This window comes from Phragmites australis, chromosome 2, assembly GCF_958298935.1.
Source record: "Phragmites australis chromosome 2, lpPhrAust1.1, whole genome shotgun sequence".
NCBI lineage: Eukaryota > Viridiplantae > Streptophyta > Magnoliopsida > Poales > Poaceae > Phragmites > Phragmites australis.
Window position 1 is genome coordinate 51,529,464 of NC_084922.1, and position 18,708 is coordinate 51,548,171.

The 18,708-nt window shown below is 44.0% G+C and overlaps 4 protein-coding genes and 1 non-coding gene across 5 annotated transcripts; 2 read left to right on the forward strand and 3 right to left on the reverse strand.

The window, feature by feature from the left end:
- Positions 1-179: 179 nt before the first annotated feature.
- On the reverse strand, positions 180-1,998 carry LOC133908358 (ABC transporter B family member 20-like). The gene is made up of 2 exons (XM_062350343.1): positions 1,896-1,998; positions 180-859 (listed from the first exon to the last, which is right to left on the reverse strand). Exons 1-2 carry the CDS (start codon positions 1,996-1,998, stop codon positions 180-182), a joined length of 783 nt encoding a protein of 260 aa, XP_062206327.1.
- On the forward strand, positions 1,154-1,227 carry TRNAR-UCG (transfer RNA arginine (anticodon UCG)). The gene has a single exon. It is a non-coding gene; the product is annotated as a tRNA-Arg (tRNA).
- A 3,962-nt stretch (positions 1,999-5,960) lies between the features above and the next one.
- Positions 5,961-9,046, forward strand: LOC133908360 (protein NETWORKED 2D-like). Its single transcript, XM_062350347.1, is given in 3 exon segments — positions 5,961-6,054; positions 6,608-7,547; positions 7,549-9,046. Coding segments are annotated over 3 exon segments (2,532 nt in total).
- Positions 9,047-9,509: 463 nt separating this feature from the next.
- On the reverse strand, positions 9,510-12,705 carry LOC133909704 (2-methoxy-6-polyprenyl-1,4-benzoquinol methylase, mitochondrial). Its single transcript, XM_062352254.1, has 8 exons — positions 12,471-12,705; positions 12,254-12,380; positions 12,088-12,149; positions 11,242-11,397; positions 11,011-11,155; positions 10,664-10,735; positions 10,097-10,205; positions 9,510-9,817 (listed from the first exon to the last, which is right to left on the reverse strand). Exons 1-8 carry the CDS (start codon positions 12,595-12,597, stop codon positions 9,716-9,718), a joined length of 900 nt encoding a protein of 299 aa, XP_062208238.1. The 5' UTR covers positions 12,598-12,705; the 3' UTR covers positions 9,510-9,715.
- Positions 12,706-16,914: 4,209 nt separating this feature from the next.
- LOC133909706 (GATA transcription factor 16-like) lies at positions 16,915-18,176 on the reverse strand. The gene is made up of 2 exons (XM_062352256.1): positions 17,776-18,176; positions 16,915-17,632 (listed from the first exon to the last, which is right to left on the reverse strand). The coding sequence occupies exons 1-2, from the start codon at positions 17,911-17,913 to the stop codon at positions 17,330-17,332; spliced, it is 441 nt and encodes a 146-aa protein (XP_062208240.1). The 5' UTR covers positions 17,914-18,176; the 3' UTR covers positions 16,915-17,329.
- Between the last annotated feature and the right edge of the window lie 532 nt (positions 18,177-18,708).

Sequence of the window (18,708 nt, forward strand, 5' to 3'; positions counted from 1 at the left end):
AAAGCCCCAGAAATTTAGTGCAATAACTACCATGTGTCGAAAGCCTGTGTCAATGCCTATTCTGTTAGATTATCATCATAGCTGTAGCATCTCTTCCTGTAACTGGAAGCTAGCTTTCAAGTTCCTCGGTCAGTGAAGCAGGAGTTGATTAGCTTAATTCCATGGATTAATGTACAAAATTATATTAGTCTACGCTGATGGAACCCTTTGGTGAAATGAGGCTGCATCAACTTGACATACAAACCATTCATTTGCACCAGTGAATCATGTGTTCCCTGCTCCACAATCCTACCACCATTCAACACAACAATGTTATCCAAATGCTTCATCATTGCTGCCGTCTGCGCAATGAGAATAGTTGTCTTGTTCCCCATGATCAATGTATCAAGGGCTTCCTGCACCACCCTACTCGACTCAGATTCGATAGCAGAGCTGGCTTGAGGCTTCATCAAGCAGCAAAATATGGGTGCATTCTTCAGCACTACATGAGCAATGGCAATTCGTTGCTTCTGCCCAGGAGTCAAATCCACTCCACGCATTCCCACATGCGTGTCATAACCCTGAGGCAGGTTGCTGATGAAATGATGGGCATTCGCTATCCTGGCAGCTTCTTTCATCTCAGATTCTGTTGCATTGTGCCTTGCATAAATTATATTTTCTCTTATGGTTGTGGAAAATATAACAGGGTCCTGAGGAACCAATCCTATCTTGGGTACACGATCAATAATTTCAAATACTGAGGTCAAGGATTTCCGGAGTTTCAGAATATATGGGGCAAGGCCAAATGGTTCCACCAGTGCACAAGTCGCGAATGAGAAAACAATGTATTCTTTAAGATGCCCATCCTTCACAGCAACAGCTGTATACCATGCGATGGGTCGGATGGTAGAAACGCCAACGGGAAGGAATTGGTGGCCTGGGCGCTCGACTAGGAGGAGGAGGCGACGGCGGCGGCGCCGGGAATCTCTTGTCGTCTGCTCCGCTGGCCGCGCCGGATCGGGGGCGGAGGTGAACCACCAGCGGAGGTAGCGGAGCAGACGAGACTTTTTTTTCTTTTCCTTTTCTTTGTCGCCTTTGCAGCTTTGGCATAGGCACCCTTGTAGTAGGGGAATTTAAATATCTATATGTAAGTAAACTTTAAACAAACAGTTCTGACCGCATAGCGCAGTGGATTAGCGCGTCTGACTTCGGATCAGAAGGTCGTGGGTTCGACTCCCACTGTGGTCGGTTGTTCTATTTTTTGTTTTTGGAGAACGAGGTCCACTTTCTTTTTCTTTTTCTTGTAAGGAAGGCAGACTCTTATTCATTCATAATGTGTTGGTACATGAAACATTTCTGGACGGCAGGTTACAAACGAACCTGAGCCTCATTGTTAGAGCCTCTACCATCATGCTTGAAATTGACCTCTGAAAGAAGGTACTCATTTCTTTGATTTCCTTTAGGATGGAGCGATCCATTTAGGCTCAGCCCGTCAATGACAAGGGCACTAGCAGCAACTAGAGCTGGGACTTTGGGCCATATTTTTTGGGCCGGCCCGAGCCCAGCACGGCCCGGTGAAGCTTAAGCCCGACCCGACCTGAGCACTGATGGGCCGGGTCAGCCCGGCCCGATTTATGGGCTGGGCTGGGCCTTGATATGGGGCCCAATGGGCGGTCTGGCCCGGTAAAAAATGGGTTCGCGACCTCACATGCGGTGGAATGTGGTGGTACTGAGCCCGTGCCAGCCCGGCCCGATAAGGCCCATCGTGCATTCGGGTCGGGTTTGAGCCTAGCTGAAGGAGGATTGGGCCAGCCCGACCCGACCCGAATAGTTTATCGGGCCATCCAAACACGGCCCAAAAAGCCCGAAGCCCGAATGGGTCGGGTCGGGCCGGCCCGACCCGGCCCAAGTCCCACCTCTAGCAGCAACATAGTTCACGGCCACCGCGCCGTCGACATTGAATTTCAAGCGGCCTTCAGGAGTAGCTATCCATTTAGGTACATGCTGCTTAATCTGCATTGACCATGTCGATGTGCTTCCCTCATAAAACCGTGAGCCATCTCCGCAAACAGCAGCAACTGAACCTTTAGATCGATTATGGGACTTTGCAGTGTGCAATGTCTCAGATCATTCTGCTAAGAAAGATTCAATGAAACCAAAGATTGTAAGTGGCCTCTGAAATATCTCTTCAAAAATTGCTTTACGTCTAGCATGCCAAATAGCCTAGCAAGAAACTACACGTAGAGGCTAAGAATCTGTCTGCTCTCTAGCACCAGCTACGTACGCACGACTCAATTCTCTAACTTGCGTCGTCGCTTAGGATTTTTTCATCTGTCGCATATTTTATGTAATAGTACTTTGAGGATTCACACGTCCTTGTGTTGACCATTTCACGGTGGTTATAAAATCGTTAACTTTCCTTCCACTTAATACAAAGATATGTAACTCTCCTACGTATTCGAGAAAAAAAATTTATAAGTCTTTTCATTTCTTCCTGCGCTAGGTTCTGCAGCATGAAAAATAACCAGTCCCTTGGATCTGGAATTTTTACAGATGCGATCAAACTCGATATCTCTTCATCAACTAAAGCCCATACACACTTTGCTAGTCTGTAATGAAGCAGAGCATGGTCCCAAGTGTCAGCCCTACAAATCTTGCAGGTTGCAGAAGTACTCATATTTCTTTTAATGCGAACAGCCTCAGTAGGAATAGAATTATGAGATAACCTCCAGGCAAACACTATTAGTTTTGAGGGCAGTTTTAGCTTCCACAAAGATCTCCAAGATTTGTGTACCCGCTGCCAATTTGATGCAGTTGTATTTCCTTCTAACCAATCTTCCCTCTGCTTCTTTAATTGGACAAGCATACGATATGCTGATCTTACAGAAAAAAATATCAGAATGTTCATAGTGCTAAGCCCATGAGTCATTGTCACCCCCGGTTTTCAAAGAACAAACCAGATACATTTTACATATATACTAGGATTAAATTTTTATACATACAGTGACTTCATAAGTGATAACATAAACGTGAGTACATAAATTACTCAACAATTATGAAAATACATAACATGAAAGATTAAAAAAAGGAAAAGCTAAACTCAGGTTGACTATATCTATACCATTCTAATCTAGGACTCAAAAGGTATAGCAAACCTATTTACTATGTGTGATGACAACAACATTAAAATGATAGCTCATCAGATACCATCCGACTACCAGACTCACCAGATATCCTATATTCGACTAACAACTTATCGGGGTTCCACGATCCCACTACCAAAACCAACCATCCAAGATCCACACTAATTATGAAGAAGTCCAAGACTGCTCTTGACTGTGAGCACGGTCGATCGATCAGTTTTTTATACTTTATAGAGTTTGCATATTTTATCCACGAGTTATGATTCTCGTTTTGCTTCACACTTCCGGGGTGTGGAGCTGGGGTCTCACTGCAAAAGGCCTTTACAAAACGCCTCCAAATCCATATTCACCCACTAAGGTTTCACCGCTAGAAGGGATTCTATCTACTGCAGAGGCCCACTTTTATGTCATTCAACCGTCCGCTGGTGCACACAGAATAAGGAGGATATCTAATTAATTGACCAGGTCGTACCCATATAAGTCTCGTGGTTGCGCTGTTATGCTGGGTTACAGGCTTTACAAACCAGTCCTTAGGGTCTCAGCAGGTATTTACATATCACCCAATACGCATACAACAGTCATACCAATCAAACTAACATACATAAATCCTTATGATCAAAGTTGCTATAAAAATTACCCAAACCGGTTTATGTAGTATAGAACATTATTCAAATTAATATTTAACTCATCCGATTTGATAGCATAACTAAGCATTTCTACCATTAACACTCAAACTATGACATAGTTGACAAAGAAAATAGGGAAAGTGCTAGTAAACACTAAACATGGAATTCATATTAACAAGCATGCATCTAGAAAAATAAAAGATACATTTTCCTACTAATAACTAGCGGCAAGGTTTAATTTATTGATGGTAACCGGTCAAAATTCACGGTTACCGAGCTTACCACTCTGGTTCGGTTTCAGAAACCGAACGGTAACCGAATTTGAATTCAAAAAAATTGAAAAAATAAAAAATTCAAAAAAAAATCCTAAAAAAACTAGAGACAATTATAAGACCTTCTGTGGAAAAAATTAAAAAATAATATCATTTGCATCATATTCTATAGGGAGAAAGTTTGAAAAAAATAAAAAAAATTGAAACGTGCGGCTCAGTTATTAACTCATGTTAAGTAAAAGCTTAACATGCAAAAACATATTTTTATAGTGTATAATGTATCTTAAGAGCATCTTTAAAATTGATTTCACTTATTTAGAGTTTTATTAATTTCTCCATAATTTTTACAAAATTCACAAACATAAAGTGAATATGTTAAGAAACAACACTGTAATTAACTTTTTCATATCTACCATTATTTTTCTTACACAAAGCATAATATAATTAAACTAATAAAAGTGGTTTAACTAATTTTGGAGGTGTGATGGGTCAGGTATGAATTAATCTAGTCGCAACACATTTACACAATCCTGCATGTTACAATAACTAATTAATGAGTTCATGTATTTTTAAAAGACATAAGATCATGTAATAAGACTAACAAAATTAGTTTAATGATTTTTGGATTAGCAAAGAGTAAACTACGCATTTAACTTGGTTTAACAAATACATTTTCTCACAGAAAATTTTCAACTTTTTTATGAGTATAAATACTTTAATCATGTATATCATGTTACAAGGAAACCAACAAAATTTGTTTTACTTGATTTGAAGCTTAGATGAATTAGTTATTAATTTTACAAGATTGAGCCATTTTTTGGGTTTTTTATTGAGCTTCACTGAAAATTGAGAAAACCGAGCGGTTACCGACAATGTGAAAAATTCGAGAAAACCGCTTGAATAAATTGAGAAAATCGCTTGGTAACCGGTCTGATTCGACCAGTTACCGAACTGAGAATCTGACATTTTTTAAAAAAATTTAAATTTTAGTAAATGAATTTTGTGCGAATTTCAGCTGAATTTTGAGCAGTTATCGCGATAACCGCGCATTTTCGGTTACCGGACGGGCTCGGTAACCGAAGCCCATTCGGTAAGTAAAACCTTGACTAGCATACAATGTCTCTTGATTCATATATCACTTCTAGGTTAAATCTTCTACACGAATCAAGATGAATGCATAAGTGAGTGGGGGGTTGGTGGTGAGTAAATTTGGGTACATATTGATTTTTTTGGAATAATATTATTTTAATAGAAAATTGCAAATTTGGTATCTGTTTTCGCAAAATCGCAAAACTAGCATCATGCCATCATCCCAAATGTTGACTAGGAACCTATCGTCATTCCAAATGACGATATCAATTTTGCGAAAATGGATATCTGATTTGCAATTTTAGATTTAATTAATATTATTCCAAAAAATTCGCTGCATATTTCCCTGCTTAGTAATCTGATTTGATTTTTGTTGCTGCAACTTGAAATTGCTAATGACAATGCATCTAGGAGCGCCCATCCCTTCAGAAAAGAGATGGCTAAAGATCTACTTGTTGGCGAGCTGTGTTTTGCAAGGCGCTCGTGCGTGGGTTGTAACCTATTGTGAAAGTTTAAGCATGTCATAGTGATCATATCCACTAGGCGATGCCTCTTCGACAGGTGCAGCAAGGCAAATGTACATCAGCGGGGTTGTCCCAATGTATGAGCTTCCTTGTGCCTATATTGTGTTCTCCTTTCCCTTAACCTCTCACCATATTTGCTATTTTTAGCCATTGTTGTATATCTGCAATCAAAAGGACTCGGCCATCAGCCTCTAAATCGCCCTTCCTCCCTCCTCCTTTCTTGCTCTATCTGTCTTCAGCTTCTCTTCTCTCATATGGCAATTATCATATCATGAAAAGATTAATGCCAGTATATTGGAATTTGGAGAGGGTGGGGGAAGAGACAGGATGCTGCAGCGGGCGGCTAGCAATGCGTATTCATGGTGGTGGGCAAGCCACATCCGCACCAAACAGACAAAATGGCTCGACAACCACCTCCAAGGTGATCATCTATCCAATCTGTTGTTTTCATCTTTGCTATTACACTTTTTTATGTGCTTAGTTGCATGAATCTGTTTACAGAAGTTTCATGTTAAAAAATCAGGCCAATCTTGTGAATTCTTCAACCATGATTCATGAATCATACTCCAAATTAGTATGCACCCATTTCTGCTTTTCTGGGTAAATCTGCATCATTGGAACCCACTTAGACCTCCTATTAATGCCGTTCATTCATTGGTTTCCCTTGGGTTACAAGGCTGTTTTGCTGTTAGCAGGCTTGAGGGTTAGTTGATTAGGAGATTGACCTAAAGAAAGAGGCCTGTCTATGGGCTTGTTTGAATATGATGCGGCCGAGGCATTGCGGATTACTTTTAGTTCCTTCCATTCTCCTGCTTTGCCCCCACAGAATAATGTTGTACTCCTAGGCCATCTATGAGACATTGGAAACCTGTCAAGACTCGTTTATGATTAGAGCGATAAGTTTTATTTCCTGTAAAACTATATGTATCTTTATGGGCCTGATAATAAGAGATATCCTTGGGATTTATTTGCAGATATGGAGCACAGGGTTAAGTGCATGCTCTTGCTCCTTGGAGAGGAAGCTGATTCCTTTTCAAAGAGGGCAGAGATGTACTACAAGAGGCGACCGGAGGTGATCACTCAGGTGGAAGAAGTGTATCGGGCATACAAAGCTCTGGTCGACCGTTATGACATCATGTCAGGGGAGCTTCACAAAGCAAACCACACCATTGCCACTGCCTTCCCTGACCAGGTTCAGTATGCAATGCTGGAAGAGGAGGAGGATAACATCCCAAAAGCGTTTACCCCAGTCGATCCGTGCAAAATCCACAAGTCGATCGTTGATGGATTGATGATGAAGAAGAAAGGAGAACATCCTGGACCGATGGGTGGAGGAGCAAAGAATAAAACCTCAGCTCCCATCAATAAAGAGAATGCACGGGAGGAGATCAGCAGGCTACAGAAAGCTATACTTGTCGTGCAGACCGAGAAAGAATTTATCAAAAGCTCCTACGAGAGCGCCATTGCGAAGTTCTGGGATCTTGAGAAGCAAATCAATGACATGCAGGAACAGGTTTGCCACTTCCAAGATAAGTTTGACGAAAGCGCGGTGATTGAGGATGATGAAGCCAGAGCCTTGATGACCGCAACTGCCCTTAAGACTTGCCAAGACACTATTGTCAAACTCCAAGAACAGCACAAGTCATTCGCCAACCAAGCAACGGGAGAGTCAGAAAGAGTCAACGTTTTCAGAGAGAGGCTCAAGGCTATAATGAATCAGCATGGCAAATCTCTACAGGATCCTCTGGATTTTTCTGACAAAAGCACGCGAAAGAACAATGTTGCCGAGATGGAGGAAGTGTACCATGTCAAACAAGGTGAAATAGAGATGCAGGCAGTAATTGACAAGATCAAGGAACACTTTGAGAGGGACTGCAACATCTCCATGGCAGAAATTACAGAGCGAATTGATGAACTTGGAGCTTATGGTTTCATCACAGACCTCGCAGATAGATAGACTCTGTCGGGAAAACAATGAGCTGGAGAATTCTCTGCAAAGCCTGGAGGAAGAGAATACAGTGCTGGCCAGTGGCTCGAGTGAATTAAATAATAAGGTCAAACAGGTAGAAGAGGAGCTGATCAGAGTTCAGGCTCTTGAAAGCTCCTTCCGCAGAGACGAAAGCACAATCCGTTCAAATTTCATAGAAGCAATAAGCGGATTCAGTGATATATCAGAATTATTGCAATCACCGTTTTGTGAGCACCATACTGGTTCTGCTGCACACGCCTCCCATGAAACACAACCAGTTGAGTCAACAGAGCCATCATCAGATGAAAACTGTGACATGATGGAGGAGGGTCTTCAAATTGCTGAACCCCATGCTAACAACGCCGAGTCGACGTCTGGTGACGTTGAGCCGGATGATCATTGTGATAACGGGGATGCAGCAGGGATCAATGAATCCGTCGATAGCACTAAAGGCAGCATCCACCAATCAGACATTGGGCAGGACAAAAGTTCACGTGAGAGGGGTTCATTAGAACCGCTTCGTCACATTTCTTCTGATAACCTTGGAGGTTACGATGAACAAGAAGGGATCAGCAAGGAAGGTTCGTCATGTTCAGCTGATGATGGTGCTGCTGTTGTTGAGCAAGGGGGTTTCAATTTTAACCTTGAGGACCTGAGACTGCCTGCTGTTGCCGAGGCAGAAAACACGTCGCCTCTTGAAGAGAAGTTCAGAAGAGACATTGACACGCTTTTGGATGAGAACCTGGAGTTCTGGATGAAATTCAGCTCGTCCTTGCAGCGGGTACACGAGTTCCAGAACAAACACGAGGACCTGCAGTCCGCTATGAGGAAGCTGCTGGTAAACGACGAGGAGGGCAAGCCAGACGGGGCGGAGAAGCATCATGACCCCTCTTCTGAGAAGGCAGCAGAGAAGCAGCTGAGGGCGCTCAAGACGGAGCTGCAGGTGTGGTCGGAACAGAACGCGCTGCTGCGGGGGGAGCTGCAGTGCAGGTTCACGTCGCTGTGCGACATACAGGAGGAGATCACGGCGGCGCTGGACATGGACTCGGACGCACAGGTGGAGGGAGCTCAGTTCACGTCGTACCAGGCCGCCAAGTTCCAGGGGGAGGTTCTCAACATGCAGCAGGAGAACAACAGAGTGTCGGACGAGCTGCAGGCGGGGCTGGATCACGTCAAGGGGCTCCATGCGGAGGTCGAGCAGGCGCTGGCGAAGGTGCACCGGAGCGTCAGCCTGTCGCCGCAACCGCAACCGCTCGAGGAGTCCTCCTCCTCCTCCTCCTCGGGCCATGGCAACCTGGGGCGCGTGCCGTCCAAGTCCAAGGTGCCCCTCCAGTCCTTCCTCTTTCCGGCCAAGAACAAGAAGACGTCTCTGTTGGCCCGTGTCACTCCGGTGCTTCAGAAACAGCAAGCAGAGATGAAGTTTCTTGCCAAGCTGCCAAGGTAGCATTAGCAAGCACATATATACGTCATAGAACAGCCGCACCTCAGCTGCCTTTCTGCGTGTAGGCCGGGCCGACAGTTTTTGGTTAGTGCAAAGCAGTACATGCTTGTTCACTTTGAACTGCTCCTAACTACGATTTTTTCCTTCTTTTTTAGGGCAATGCAATGTAACATATGTATGATGGAGATTAATGGAGCTGGAATGGTTCTTGTTTAACTTATTCAGATGCATGCTGTCGTGTGTGAAATACATGTAAAATAGTAATCTGGTTGCTGAGGTATTCTGGTTCTTCATCATGCCCGTTCATTACAAGGTTTCTGCATCTGCTGCCACGCCATGCATGCCATCTCCTCTTCAGTCTCAGGGGACAGAGAGCAAGACGATGGCATCATATAGGAGATTCAAAGGAGAATTCCCTATAAAGAATCAGAACTCCAACACTAGAAATCTAGCACACGGATTGCCATGGTAAAAACACATAGAAAATTGTAGTGCTGCAAAAGGCGAGATGTATGTATTTCTTTCCGCAGGTCAAACACTAGGCAACTCATTGTCCAACGTAGCACATATTATGCAAAACATCAGTCCTTATTCGGAGGTGAAGAAAACAAAAATAATACAAACTTACATCCAAAAGTATCGCTCTCTGAAGCTGTGCTTCAGCTCATTAATCTACAATTTCAGTCCAGAATGAATCGCAACTACACCGCCAACGAGATTTTCATATTCTACTCTCTCAAATCCGGCTTCCTGGATCATCTGTGCAAACTTTTCCTGTAAAAGTACAGGTTCGGTCAGCAGGAATGTAAGAGGTGAACAAAGATTGCTCGACAGTCTTGTTTATTGTTAGCCATTCTCACTCCTATCTTGTAGCACAATATCTTGCCCAGCCAAAAAAATCCCAGTTTTACAAAGTACTAGTTCATATCTACATAAACCCAGAGATGGATGACATGAGGTACAAAGCGTCAGAAACAATATGACCATGCATTCATGTTTATGAACAATGAGGCAGTTACATAACAAAAATGTTAAGAATCTCCACATCATTACCTGATTTGGAAACCGACGGATACTCTCAACCAAGTATTGGTACGACTGTCGATCACCAGCAACTAGCTCTCCCATAGCCGGAATCACAGAAAATGAATAAACATCATAACTGAAAAAATAGAAGAAAATTTGAAAGATGACAAGAAAAAAGAAGGAAATGTAGGACATAAGGCTTAAGCTACTTTTTTCATTGCAAAAAAAAAAAAGAGAAGAAGCTTACACTACTTTTCACAAAAGCACTAGCAGGACAATACACATTTTCGTTTTTTAAGGGGGAAACAACACCAACATTAAACTTTAACCAACATCATTGCAAACTTTTTGTTCCACTGGCATTGTGTAAATACTAATAAAATATATGAATTCTTTTGGACAGTCTTGAGCAATGTTTAACACATACCATGCTACAGATGGTAACTTATTGCTGTCGTTAGCACCTATTTTATTTTTGAAAACTAACGATAAGATTGTTGAAAACTGATTGTAGCCCTGATATTTGCTCATCTGTATTTTCTTCTACGCATGAAAAGAATATTCAAGGTAAAAAAACTGACTAAAGAAACTTACATTTCTTTGAAAAGCGGAACATCCACATGACTCAACTCCAAGCATAGGAACCTTCCGCCTCTCTTTAGAACTCTGAAACATGCAAATCCAGCGACACTAATCAGATTTTTAGACCATATATTAAACAAACATGATGGAACACGAGACAAGTCATAAATCAAGAAAAGACTCCTTAAAAGGAACATTTAATCCAAGCATGTGCACATGAAAACAATTGGAAAAAATAAAAAACAAATATAAATGTTCAAAACAGCGAAGACATAAATCTTGCGACAAACTTGAAACATCAGGAGGTTAATTCTTCTCCCCTAATAGTTTTTTGGTTTAAATTTTCTAAATTAGCCAACCTGTAAGCTTCTGATAGAGCTTTCTCAATGTGTGTCACATTTCTGATCCCAAATGCGATAGTATAGCCATCCATAGATCCATCCTCGAAACTCAGAGCTTCTGCATCTCCTTGTATCCAACTAAGACAATGCTCTTCGCTGTAGCCTGAAATTAAAAAACAACTGCTGAACAACAGAACGTGGCACTTGAGATAGAGGTGGCACCATATATCAAAATTAATGAATCGAGACCTCTTTCCGCAGCATGCTTCTTTCCAACGTTTAGCATATTTGGATTAATATCACAAACATATATGTGAGTGTCTTCTTCAATATCAGTAAGAATACCCTGCATTGCTCGGTGGCTCACGCTCTTAATTCTTTCCAGTACACGAAAAGCCACATCTCCTGCCATCGCAAGAATGACATGAGCAATCATCAGATATGTTACTTCAAATTTCAAACTCAATAGTTGCGAGAATTGAAAATAATACCAGCACAGGAACTTCCTAGAAAATATAGCCTTTCAACAGATAAACAAGAAATACTGTAGCGATTGAAACAAGCACATAGATTTTCCCCTTTTCGCAAGGAAATTTGGGCACTGAATCTTGCTTTTACACAAGAAGACAGCGTACAAGTGTTTTAGACTTGTCTGGCATACAGAAAAGTTACCGAGATATAAAAGACTAGTGTTATAATCATACATTTGTATGGAAATAATGCTGCCGTCTCCGAAGGAGTAACTAGCAAAACATAAGGTCCTGCAAAATACTAATATATAGATAAACTGTTTTTTTAAATGGAAAGTATATAAACTGTTTTTTTAATGGAAAGTTTTATTAACTCATTGTTACGTTACATCAAAGTGATACAACCGCACAAGAGTTCCGCCCGATCTCTACATATCAAAGATGCACACAACCAAAATACAAAAGACACCAAAGACACTAAGAGTAACACGAAATAGAGCCGAACAAGCTGGAAACAAGATCCCCTCAGCCATGGTTATTATACTTAAATTTGAATGCGGACATAATCCTGGTTATGTTAGTGGTGAAGTTTTTTCTTTTTTCTTAAAAAAAAAGATTACTATACCTGTTCCACCAGCCACGTCGAGATGCTTCATCCCCGGAAAGGGATTCAACTTGGAAATGAGCCTGAAAGAAAAGAAAACAGGTGAGTGGGAAAGGGGAGGGGGGAGGGGTTGATTGATTGGAGAATATTGTGCAAGGCAAGGGTAAGCAGCAGCAGCAGCAGCTACCTGTCCTTCCACAACCTATGCAGGCCGACGCTCATCAGATCGTTCATGAGATCGTAGGTGGAAGCGACGCTGCTGAAAACGTTGCCAACCAATCTGCTCTTTTCCTCTTCACGCACTTGCTTGTATCCTGATGAACGATAGGGTTTTAGGATCTCTACTTGTCTGATGAGTAGTTGGAGCAACTGATTATAGAAGAGAAGAGAAGAGGGATCTGTACCGAAGCTGGTGGCGTGGGAGTGGAGGAAGGCTGCCGCCGTGGTGGCCATGTTGGGCGGCTGAGAGGGAAGGAGGAAGCGTCGTTGGCGGCTACAAGACGCCAGCCTCCTTGCGGCCCGCAGAGCCATTCCGGTCCCTCTTGTCGACGCCCTTCTTCCTCCGACTATATTATCGCGAGAAGTGGGGGGCGGCGGCGAGTCGTCGGAGTGGGATCAGTCGGCGAGCTCAGAGAAGAGAAGAGAATAGATGGGCATGGGCTGACATACAAATAAATGGGCCTCGCTAGGCCCGAGCCCATCATAAGATTTTCCCTCGTAGGCTCCGTGCGACTCCTGTCATTGAATTGGATCCCAGGAATTCTTTTTTACACGGCCCCTTACCCAGGGTCTATATTGGAGGTTAAATTGAGAATGTGCGACACCTGATCCGGATTCGATCACATATTGTGCCTTGCTGTCGAGCAATTCAGTTTCAGACTGAATTAGAATTGAGCTACGGTTTCGATTCAGCTGTTTGAATCACAAAAGAATTTCCTGCACAATACAATACCTCAGCGTCCAACCTTCAGATCCAAATCCGAATTACCAGGAAGGATTAGGGTTTGGGGAGATGGCCTCAATTTCTAAGGATTCCAAGAGAGAACAAGAGAAATACTCCACTAGTAGGAGAGAAGCTGTTGTTGCTGCTGGAGAGATCGATGGAAGAGAGCATGGGTCTGGGCGTTGCCTCGGAGTAATAGGCAGACGCGGATCGTTTGCAGTAGCTCTAGCTACTATAGACGTGCACTTTTGTGCATTCGCTAACATCTAGACTGAACTGAACTGTCGAGATTGCTTGTCTCTTGTTCAATTAAAAGATATCATCAGAGGCCCACAACTCTTTCATAAGGGTATAGGGCGTGACAAGTCAAGCGGAAGAAGAAGAAGAGGGGAAACCAGAAAGGGGAGGTAGGGGAGCCCAACGGCCTTAACTCCTCGGCCAGCTTTGCGGCGACCGGACAGGCTGTGCAAGCTCATTAGTAGGGCAGTGCTCGCGACTCGACAGTGACAGAGCTAGGAATTACAAATAGGGGGACGATCAAACACAATCGATGTATCGTTACATTTGTTGTTTCAAAGTGTGTTTTAGCAACATTACAATTGACATGGTTCCGAATTTAAACATGTAAATCAAGCCATGGAAGACATATATGAATATCACACACATGAACATGAGCATTTCAAATATATGTAAAGTAAGAAGAACAATGCTACTCGTATTCAACATGATATCAAGTATGGCAATCGACAAAATAAGGTGGGACAACACTAGAAATATATCAACAAGTATTAATTTAATTGCATGGCTCTCAGTGCGGGTTACCGAATTAACGGCCATCTGATGCCAAATGGCTATTCAAAGCTTACCGATCAGTGTGACAGTATTAAACAAATATTCTAGGTTTTGGTCCAACATGTTAAAAGTCTTGATTATATAGCAATCAATCTACTAGCATATAAAAGCTATTCAATCCAGATTAACATAAAAGACTTAAGCAATATTAATTGCTCACAACGAAGAAAAGATAAACAATACGATAGGCAATGAACAAAAATTCAGCACAAACACAACCTAGAATAATTCCTATATTGTCACACTAACCTCACTTAGCCCACTTTCATCACCGAGCATTAAACCCACCAATCTAAGCATGTAATTGATCCCCAATAACAGCACATAGATTATCACAAGAACATGTTACGGCTAAATTGCAAGCTATTCTGTAAAAAGGCAATGGGAACGGTCTTACTTTCCACAATAGACGAAGTAGACGCCAAAGGCAAGGCACATAGAAGTGTCATCCCAGAAAACAAAGACACCTTCTCTATGTCAAGGTCACAAATGATGTTTGTTCTCGGAGATACAATGCAGCTATGCCTTTTGCAAGGCACATTATAGTTGGCATCCGAGGAGCAAAGGAAAGCCACAACAGCGAGAGGCCTAACACCGTGCCAGGGATGAGTCATCGATCACTAGAACGGGAAGCGCATCGATAGCGCAATCACAGTGGCAGAGCATGCGCACGGCGTGAACACCACAACCTGAGTGCATGTGCTGCAACCACCTGCAAATCATGCATGAAGGCACGAACACAGACACCACCAGCACCACCACCAGGTCACAATCCTCATGGCCACAACATGCGCGAAGGTGAGCTCCACATGGCCGAGCACCTCGACGAACAGGCAGAGCCAAGCGATCGGGTTGCGATGCGTCAGGGCTACACGCAGATGAGGCAGTGCTCAACGCGATGGGGCACACCATTGAGGAGGCTCACCAACGTCGCGGGCACCACCTCGCTGTTGAACCCAAGTCATAGGAGAACAGTCGAGGCTTCGAACAACGGTGAACCAGTGGAGAAAGAGGTGGAGGAAGGAGATGGGAATCATGGATCGATAGAAGAGAGGAGGGGCCCACCAATTTAATGACCTGGGCAAATTGAGGTAGACACCGACACCACCCTAACGACATCGCCCACGAAGCGGACGTGCCCGGCTAGGGCGAAGGACGGGCGAGTAGCGCCGCCCCCTCTCTCCAGAACCATCAAGAGCAGATAAGGGTGATGGAGGCCGCCTAGCTGGTGAGCTGCTCGGCCTTATGGGCCTTGTAGCGGCAAGGCTTCAAATCCCCTTATTTATTTATTTTCTTTTGGAATTTCTTTAAATTCAAATTTGACTTCCACTCAAACTTGAATTTTAAAGGAAAACCCCCTCAAATTCCAACAACATTGGCAATCAGCAAGTATGGAGATCAACTATAAGCGACCACCAATTTTTCACTATTTAAGTATGCACTAAGTAAAATTCAAAATTTCATGATAATAAAAAAAGTAGTACGCAAAAAAGTTTAGATGAACTAACATTTTGTTATTTTAGCCGTGGTCTGCATAGTTTTATTGTCTACATGGCATCAATAAGTGTATAGGGCAGTGAATAAGTGTTATAGGGCAGTGAACTCTGTTACAATCTCGTTCTCAATATTAATGTAGGTTATCAAGCATCTTTTAGAAACCCAACTTCCATTTTATTACTAGTCCAAATAGCACCTACAGGCTATTGGTTACAGGGAATGAAATTAAAATCAAATTAGCAAGCAATTAGCCAAGCTGCCAAGGCCCATGCAGGCTGCAACCACTACTTGCTCGAACCCAAGTGCTCGCAGCAGGTACCTCCCTGGCTCCCTAAGAAATCTAGTTTCAGCATGATTCTGATCAGCCAAAGTTCACTACCTTTTACCTAAAAAAAGTCAAAGCCCAGGGAACGTCTCCTCCCCGTGGTTGAAAAAAAAAAAGAAAATACTTTTGATACTGTTAAACCTACCTCGATCATCTCCTACACTAAAATGACTGATGTGGAAAGATCATTAGGACCAGTTTGTTACCTTTATATGTAGGGCCTGCATTACCTGAGCAGTACACATGTAAAGTGGACGGCGGCATCTTTACTTTGTCATTGTATTACAGGGATATAAATTCTAGTATGCATATTGCAAGTAAGACATAGGGAGTTTAGTCTCCAGATTCAATTATTTTGATGAATTAGTCTGTGTACTTTCATCCGGTGAAAGTGATGTACCTCACACTGAATGAGCACTAGCTACGTGCTCACAGGTATGATTGGGACTATGAGCATAATCTGTGTGTCCATATAGCGGTAGAGCTCCCAATATGGGGGGCAAGCATAACTTGGACTGGTTAGAGAGACAGTTCCTTCCTATAGTTAGAAAGGAACAGATGAGATGTTACAGCTCCGTCCGACAAAGCTTGGATAGCATCACCATCTGTTCCTTCTCTCTAGGAATGCCAGCTTCGTGGGCACATCATTTCATAAAAGGGAGGGAACCTGCTGCCTCTGCGAGTGCACAAATGGAGCAAAGAATCCAACAGCAACGTATTGTTACATCAAGCCTTCGTTAGCATTACACCAAATTGGCAACCTACTCTCCAGAAGAAGAAACATACTGTAACACCACAGCATCCTCTCCTCTCCTAGCAAAGATTGCAGCAGAACAAGCAAGGATACTGACTGACCTGACCTATATATATGGCATCAGCGCTTGTGAGCAAGGTCCGTGCAAGGTCAACATCAGCAGACCAACCAACTTGTGAGCAAAAACAGCCATGCATACATATACCCATGGCAGATCCCAGCACAAAATCACTGTTTGGTACAGGCACTAGTACAAACCAGACAAGAAGAGAAGCAACCCATGACAAATCACAGACGAGAAGAGAAGCAACCCATGACAGCAGCAGCAGCATAATAATCAGTAACGGAAACCTCGGCTGGACAAACCAAGCGAGAATATTTCACTTGCACAAACATGGCAGCCCGGCATAGTCTAGTCTTCTGTGTGTGTGTGTGTTGCAAGAAGAGACGAGCCGGGCAGATGATGATCAGATCAGATGAGATGATAATAGACTACAATAAGGCAAGGCGCTCTTGTTACATTACAATGAGAGGAGAGGAGATGAGAGGCGAGGAGATTACATGTCATGCAGCATGCTGATCTGATGCTCCTAACACCAAGAGAGAATACTTACTACATTACATTACAGCTGAGCTAGTACATGTCACAAGATTGATTATAGATTATTAATACTACTAACTTGCCGGAAAACTAACAAGAGGGATTCAGAGAGTCTGGAGCTAGGAGGAGGAGAAGAGAAAGGAAAAAAATAAGTTAGGCATCTCTCTCTCCGCGACCTGACCATGCATGCTTAGGCCGCTTTTCTATCGGCAACACAAGACCCTGCGCTCCCTCTGCCTATCATCTATCTCCTCGGATGGAAGAGAATGCAATGAGCTGGAGGGTGATCAATCAGGAGGCGTAGATGACGCCGGAGGACAGCGCCATGAGGAGGATGGCCGCCCTCTCCTCCTCGCTGAGGCACTTTTTCCGGCGCATCTGACGGCGCTGCTTGAGCACAACCTCCTTGCCGAAGCCCACCACACGGAGCTCCACGGTGACTTGCTCATCATCCTTTTTCTTGTCCTCCTTGCTGTTGTTCTTATTGGCCTTCTTCTTGTGCTGCTGCTGCTCCTGGGGGTCGGCGTTGGCGTCGAGGCCGAGCGCCTGTCTCCTCCTCTTGCGGTAGCGGATGCCGCAGGCGTTGCAGAGCGACTGCAGGATGGATCGGCAGCAGCAGCAGGCAACAAGATTAGATCGATGGATGGCTCGGGGTTTGGCAAGAAACCAACATAAGAAAGAAAAGCAGAAGGAACTGCAAGATGGAAGGATCTATCAGCAGGTACTGAAGCACCGACCTTGGGTCCCTCGGGTCCTCCGCGCCAGAGGGGAGTCTTGGTGGTGTGGCAGTCGGCGCAGGCCTTGGCCTCGCCGCCGGAGGCAGTGGTGTCGTCGGGAGAGGGGGAAATGGGATCCGTCTCCATCTCCATCTCCATCTCCCTCTCAGTTTCGAAAGCAGGCAGGCAGCAGGCGCGATCGATGCTAATCCAATCCTCCAACAAGATAGACAGGGGGATGCGATGCGATCCGATCCGTGGTAGATGGAGCGCTCTCCGCTCGGCTGGTCCGCCACCCCCACTAGGGGACGGAGGAGAGGAGCGGCGGCGCGAATGCGAGGGAAAAATTGCTGGGAGTGCAAGGGGAAGGGTTTTAGCTCGCCCGCGTCTTAACTTTCCGCTAGGCTAAGCTAGGAAGAGAGGATAATGGTGCAGGACGGCGTTGCGGGAAACCCTAACGCCGCCTCCGCCCTGCTGTGATTTGACTCAAATGCCCCCTGCGCCCTGGGCTCACCGGCCCGCTACTGTGCAGCTGCAGGCCCAATCTACTTCGGGCTCGGTTTCTGGAATTGAATTGATTTCCTGAAATTGAAGATCAAATTCCATTTCCGGAGGAATTAGAATTGGACTGTAAGAGCATCTTCAAGATATATAACTATCTATAGTTAAATTTAAAGATTTAAGGGAAAAAACAAGCTTCAACAGACTCTGTATGTGTCTCCCTAAACTTACCAACCCCTTACCCTGCACCTCTCGCTCTCTACTTGTGGTGAGTGGGCGTCGGCTCCCTATTCACCCATTTCGGCCATCCCACGCCCCTCTTCCTGCCCACCCGCTGTGGCTCGGGTCCCCCACTCTGCACCCTCGGTGTAGACCTGAACGACAAACTATCTAACGAGCCGCGCTGCGAATGGTGCTCGTTCCCTGACGAGTGGCAATTTAGGGAATGTGGTG

Excerpts from the sequence above, each read along its gene's own strand:
- LOC133908358 (XM_062350343.1), bottom strand. The coding sequence starts at position 1,998 with ATGCAGATTAAGCAGCATGTACCTAAATGGATAGCTACTCCTGAAGGC. Across the intron at positions 860-1,895 it reads GAACTATGTTGCTGCTAGAG|CTGTTGCTGTGAAGGATGGG; the intron begins GTGGGACTTGGG and ends CATGGTATACAG.
- LOC133909704 (XM_062352254.1), bottom strand. The coding sequence starts at position 12,597 with ATGGCTCTGCGGGCCGCAAGGAGGCTGGCGTCTTGTAGCCGCCAACGA. Across the intron at positions 11,398-12,087 it reads CGACGTGGCTGGTGGAACAG|GAGATGTGGCTTTTCGTGTA; the intron begins GTATAGTAATCT and ends TTGCGATGGCAG. Across the intron at positions 10,206-10,663 it reads GTTCCGCTTTTCAAAGAAAT|TTATGATGTTTATTCATTTT; the intron begins GTAAGTTTCTTT and ends CTATTTTTTCAG.
- LOC133909706 (XM_062352256.1), bottom strand. The coding sequence starts at position 17,913 with ATGGAGATGGAGATGGAGACGGATCCCATTTCCCCCTCTCCCGACGAC. Across the intron at positions 17,633-17,775 it reads GAGGACCCGAGGGACCCAAG|TCGCTCTGCAACGCCTGCGG; the intron begins GTCGGTGCTTCA and ends TCCATCCTGCAG.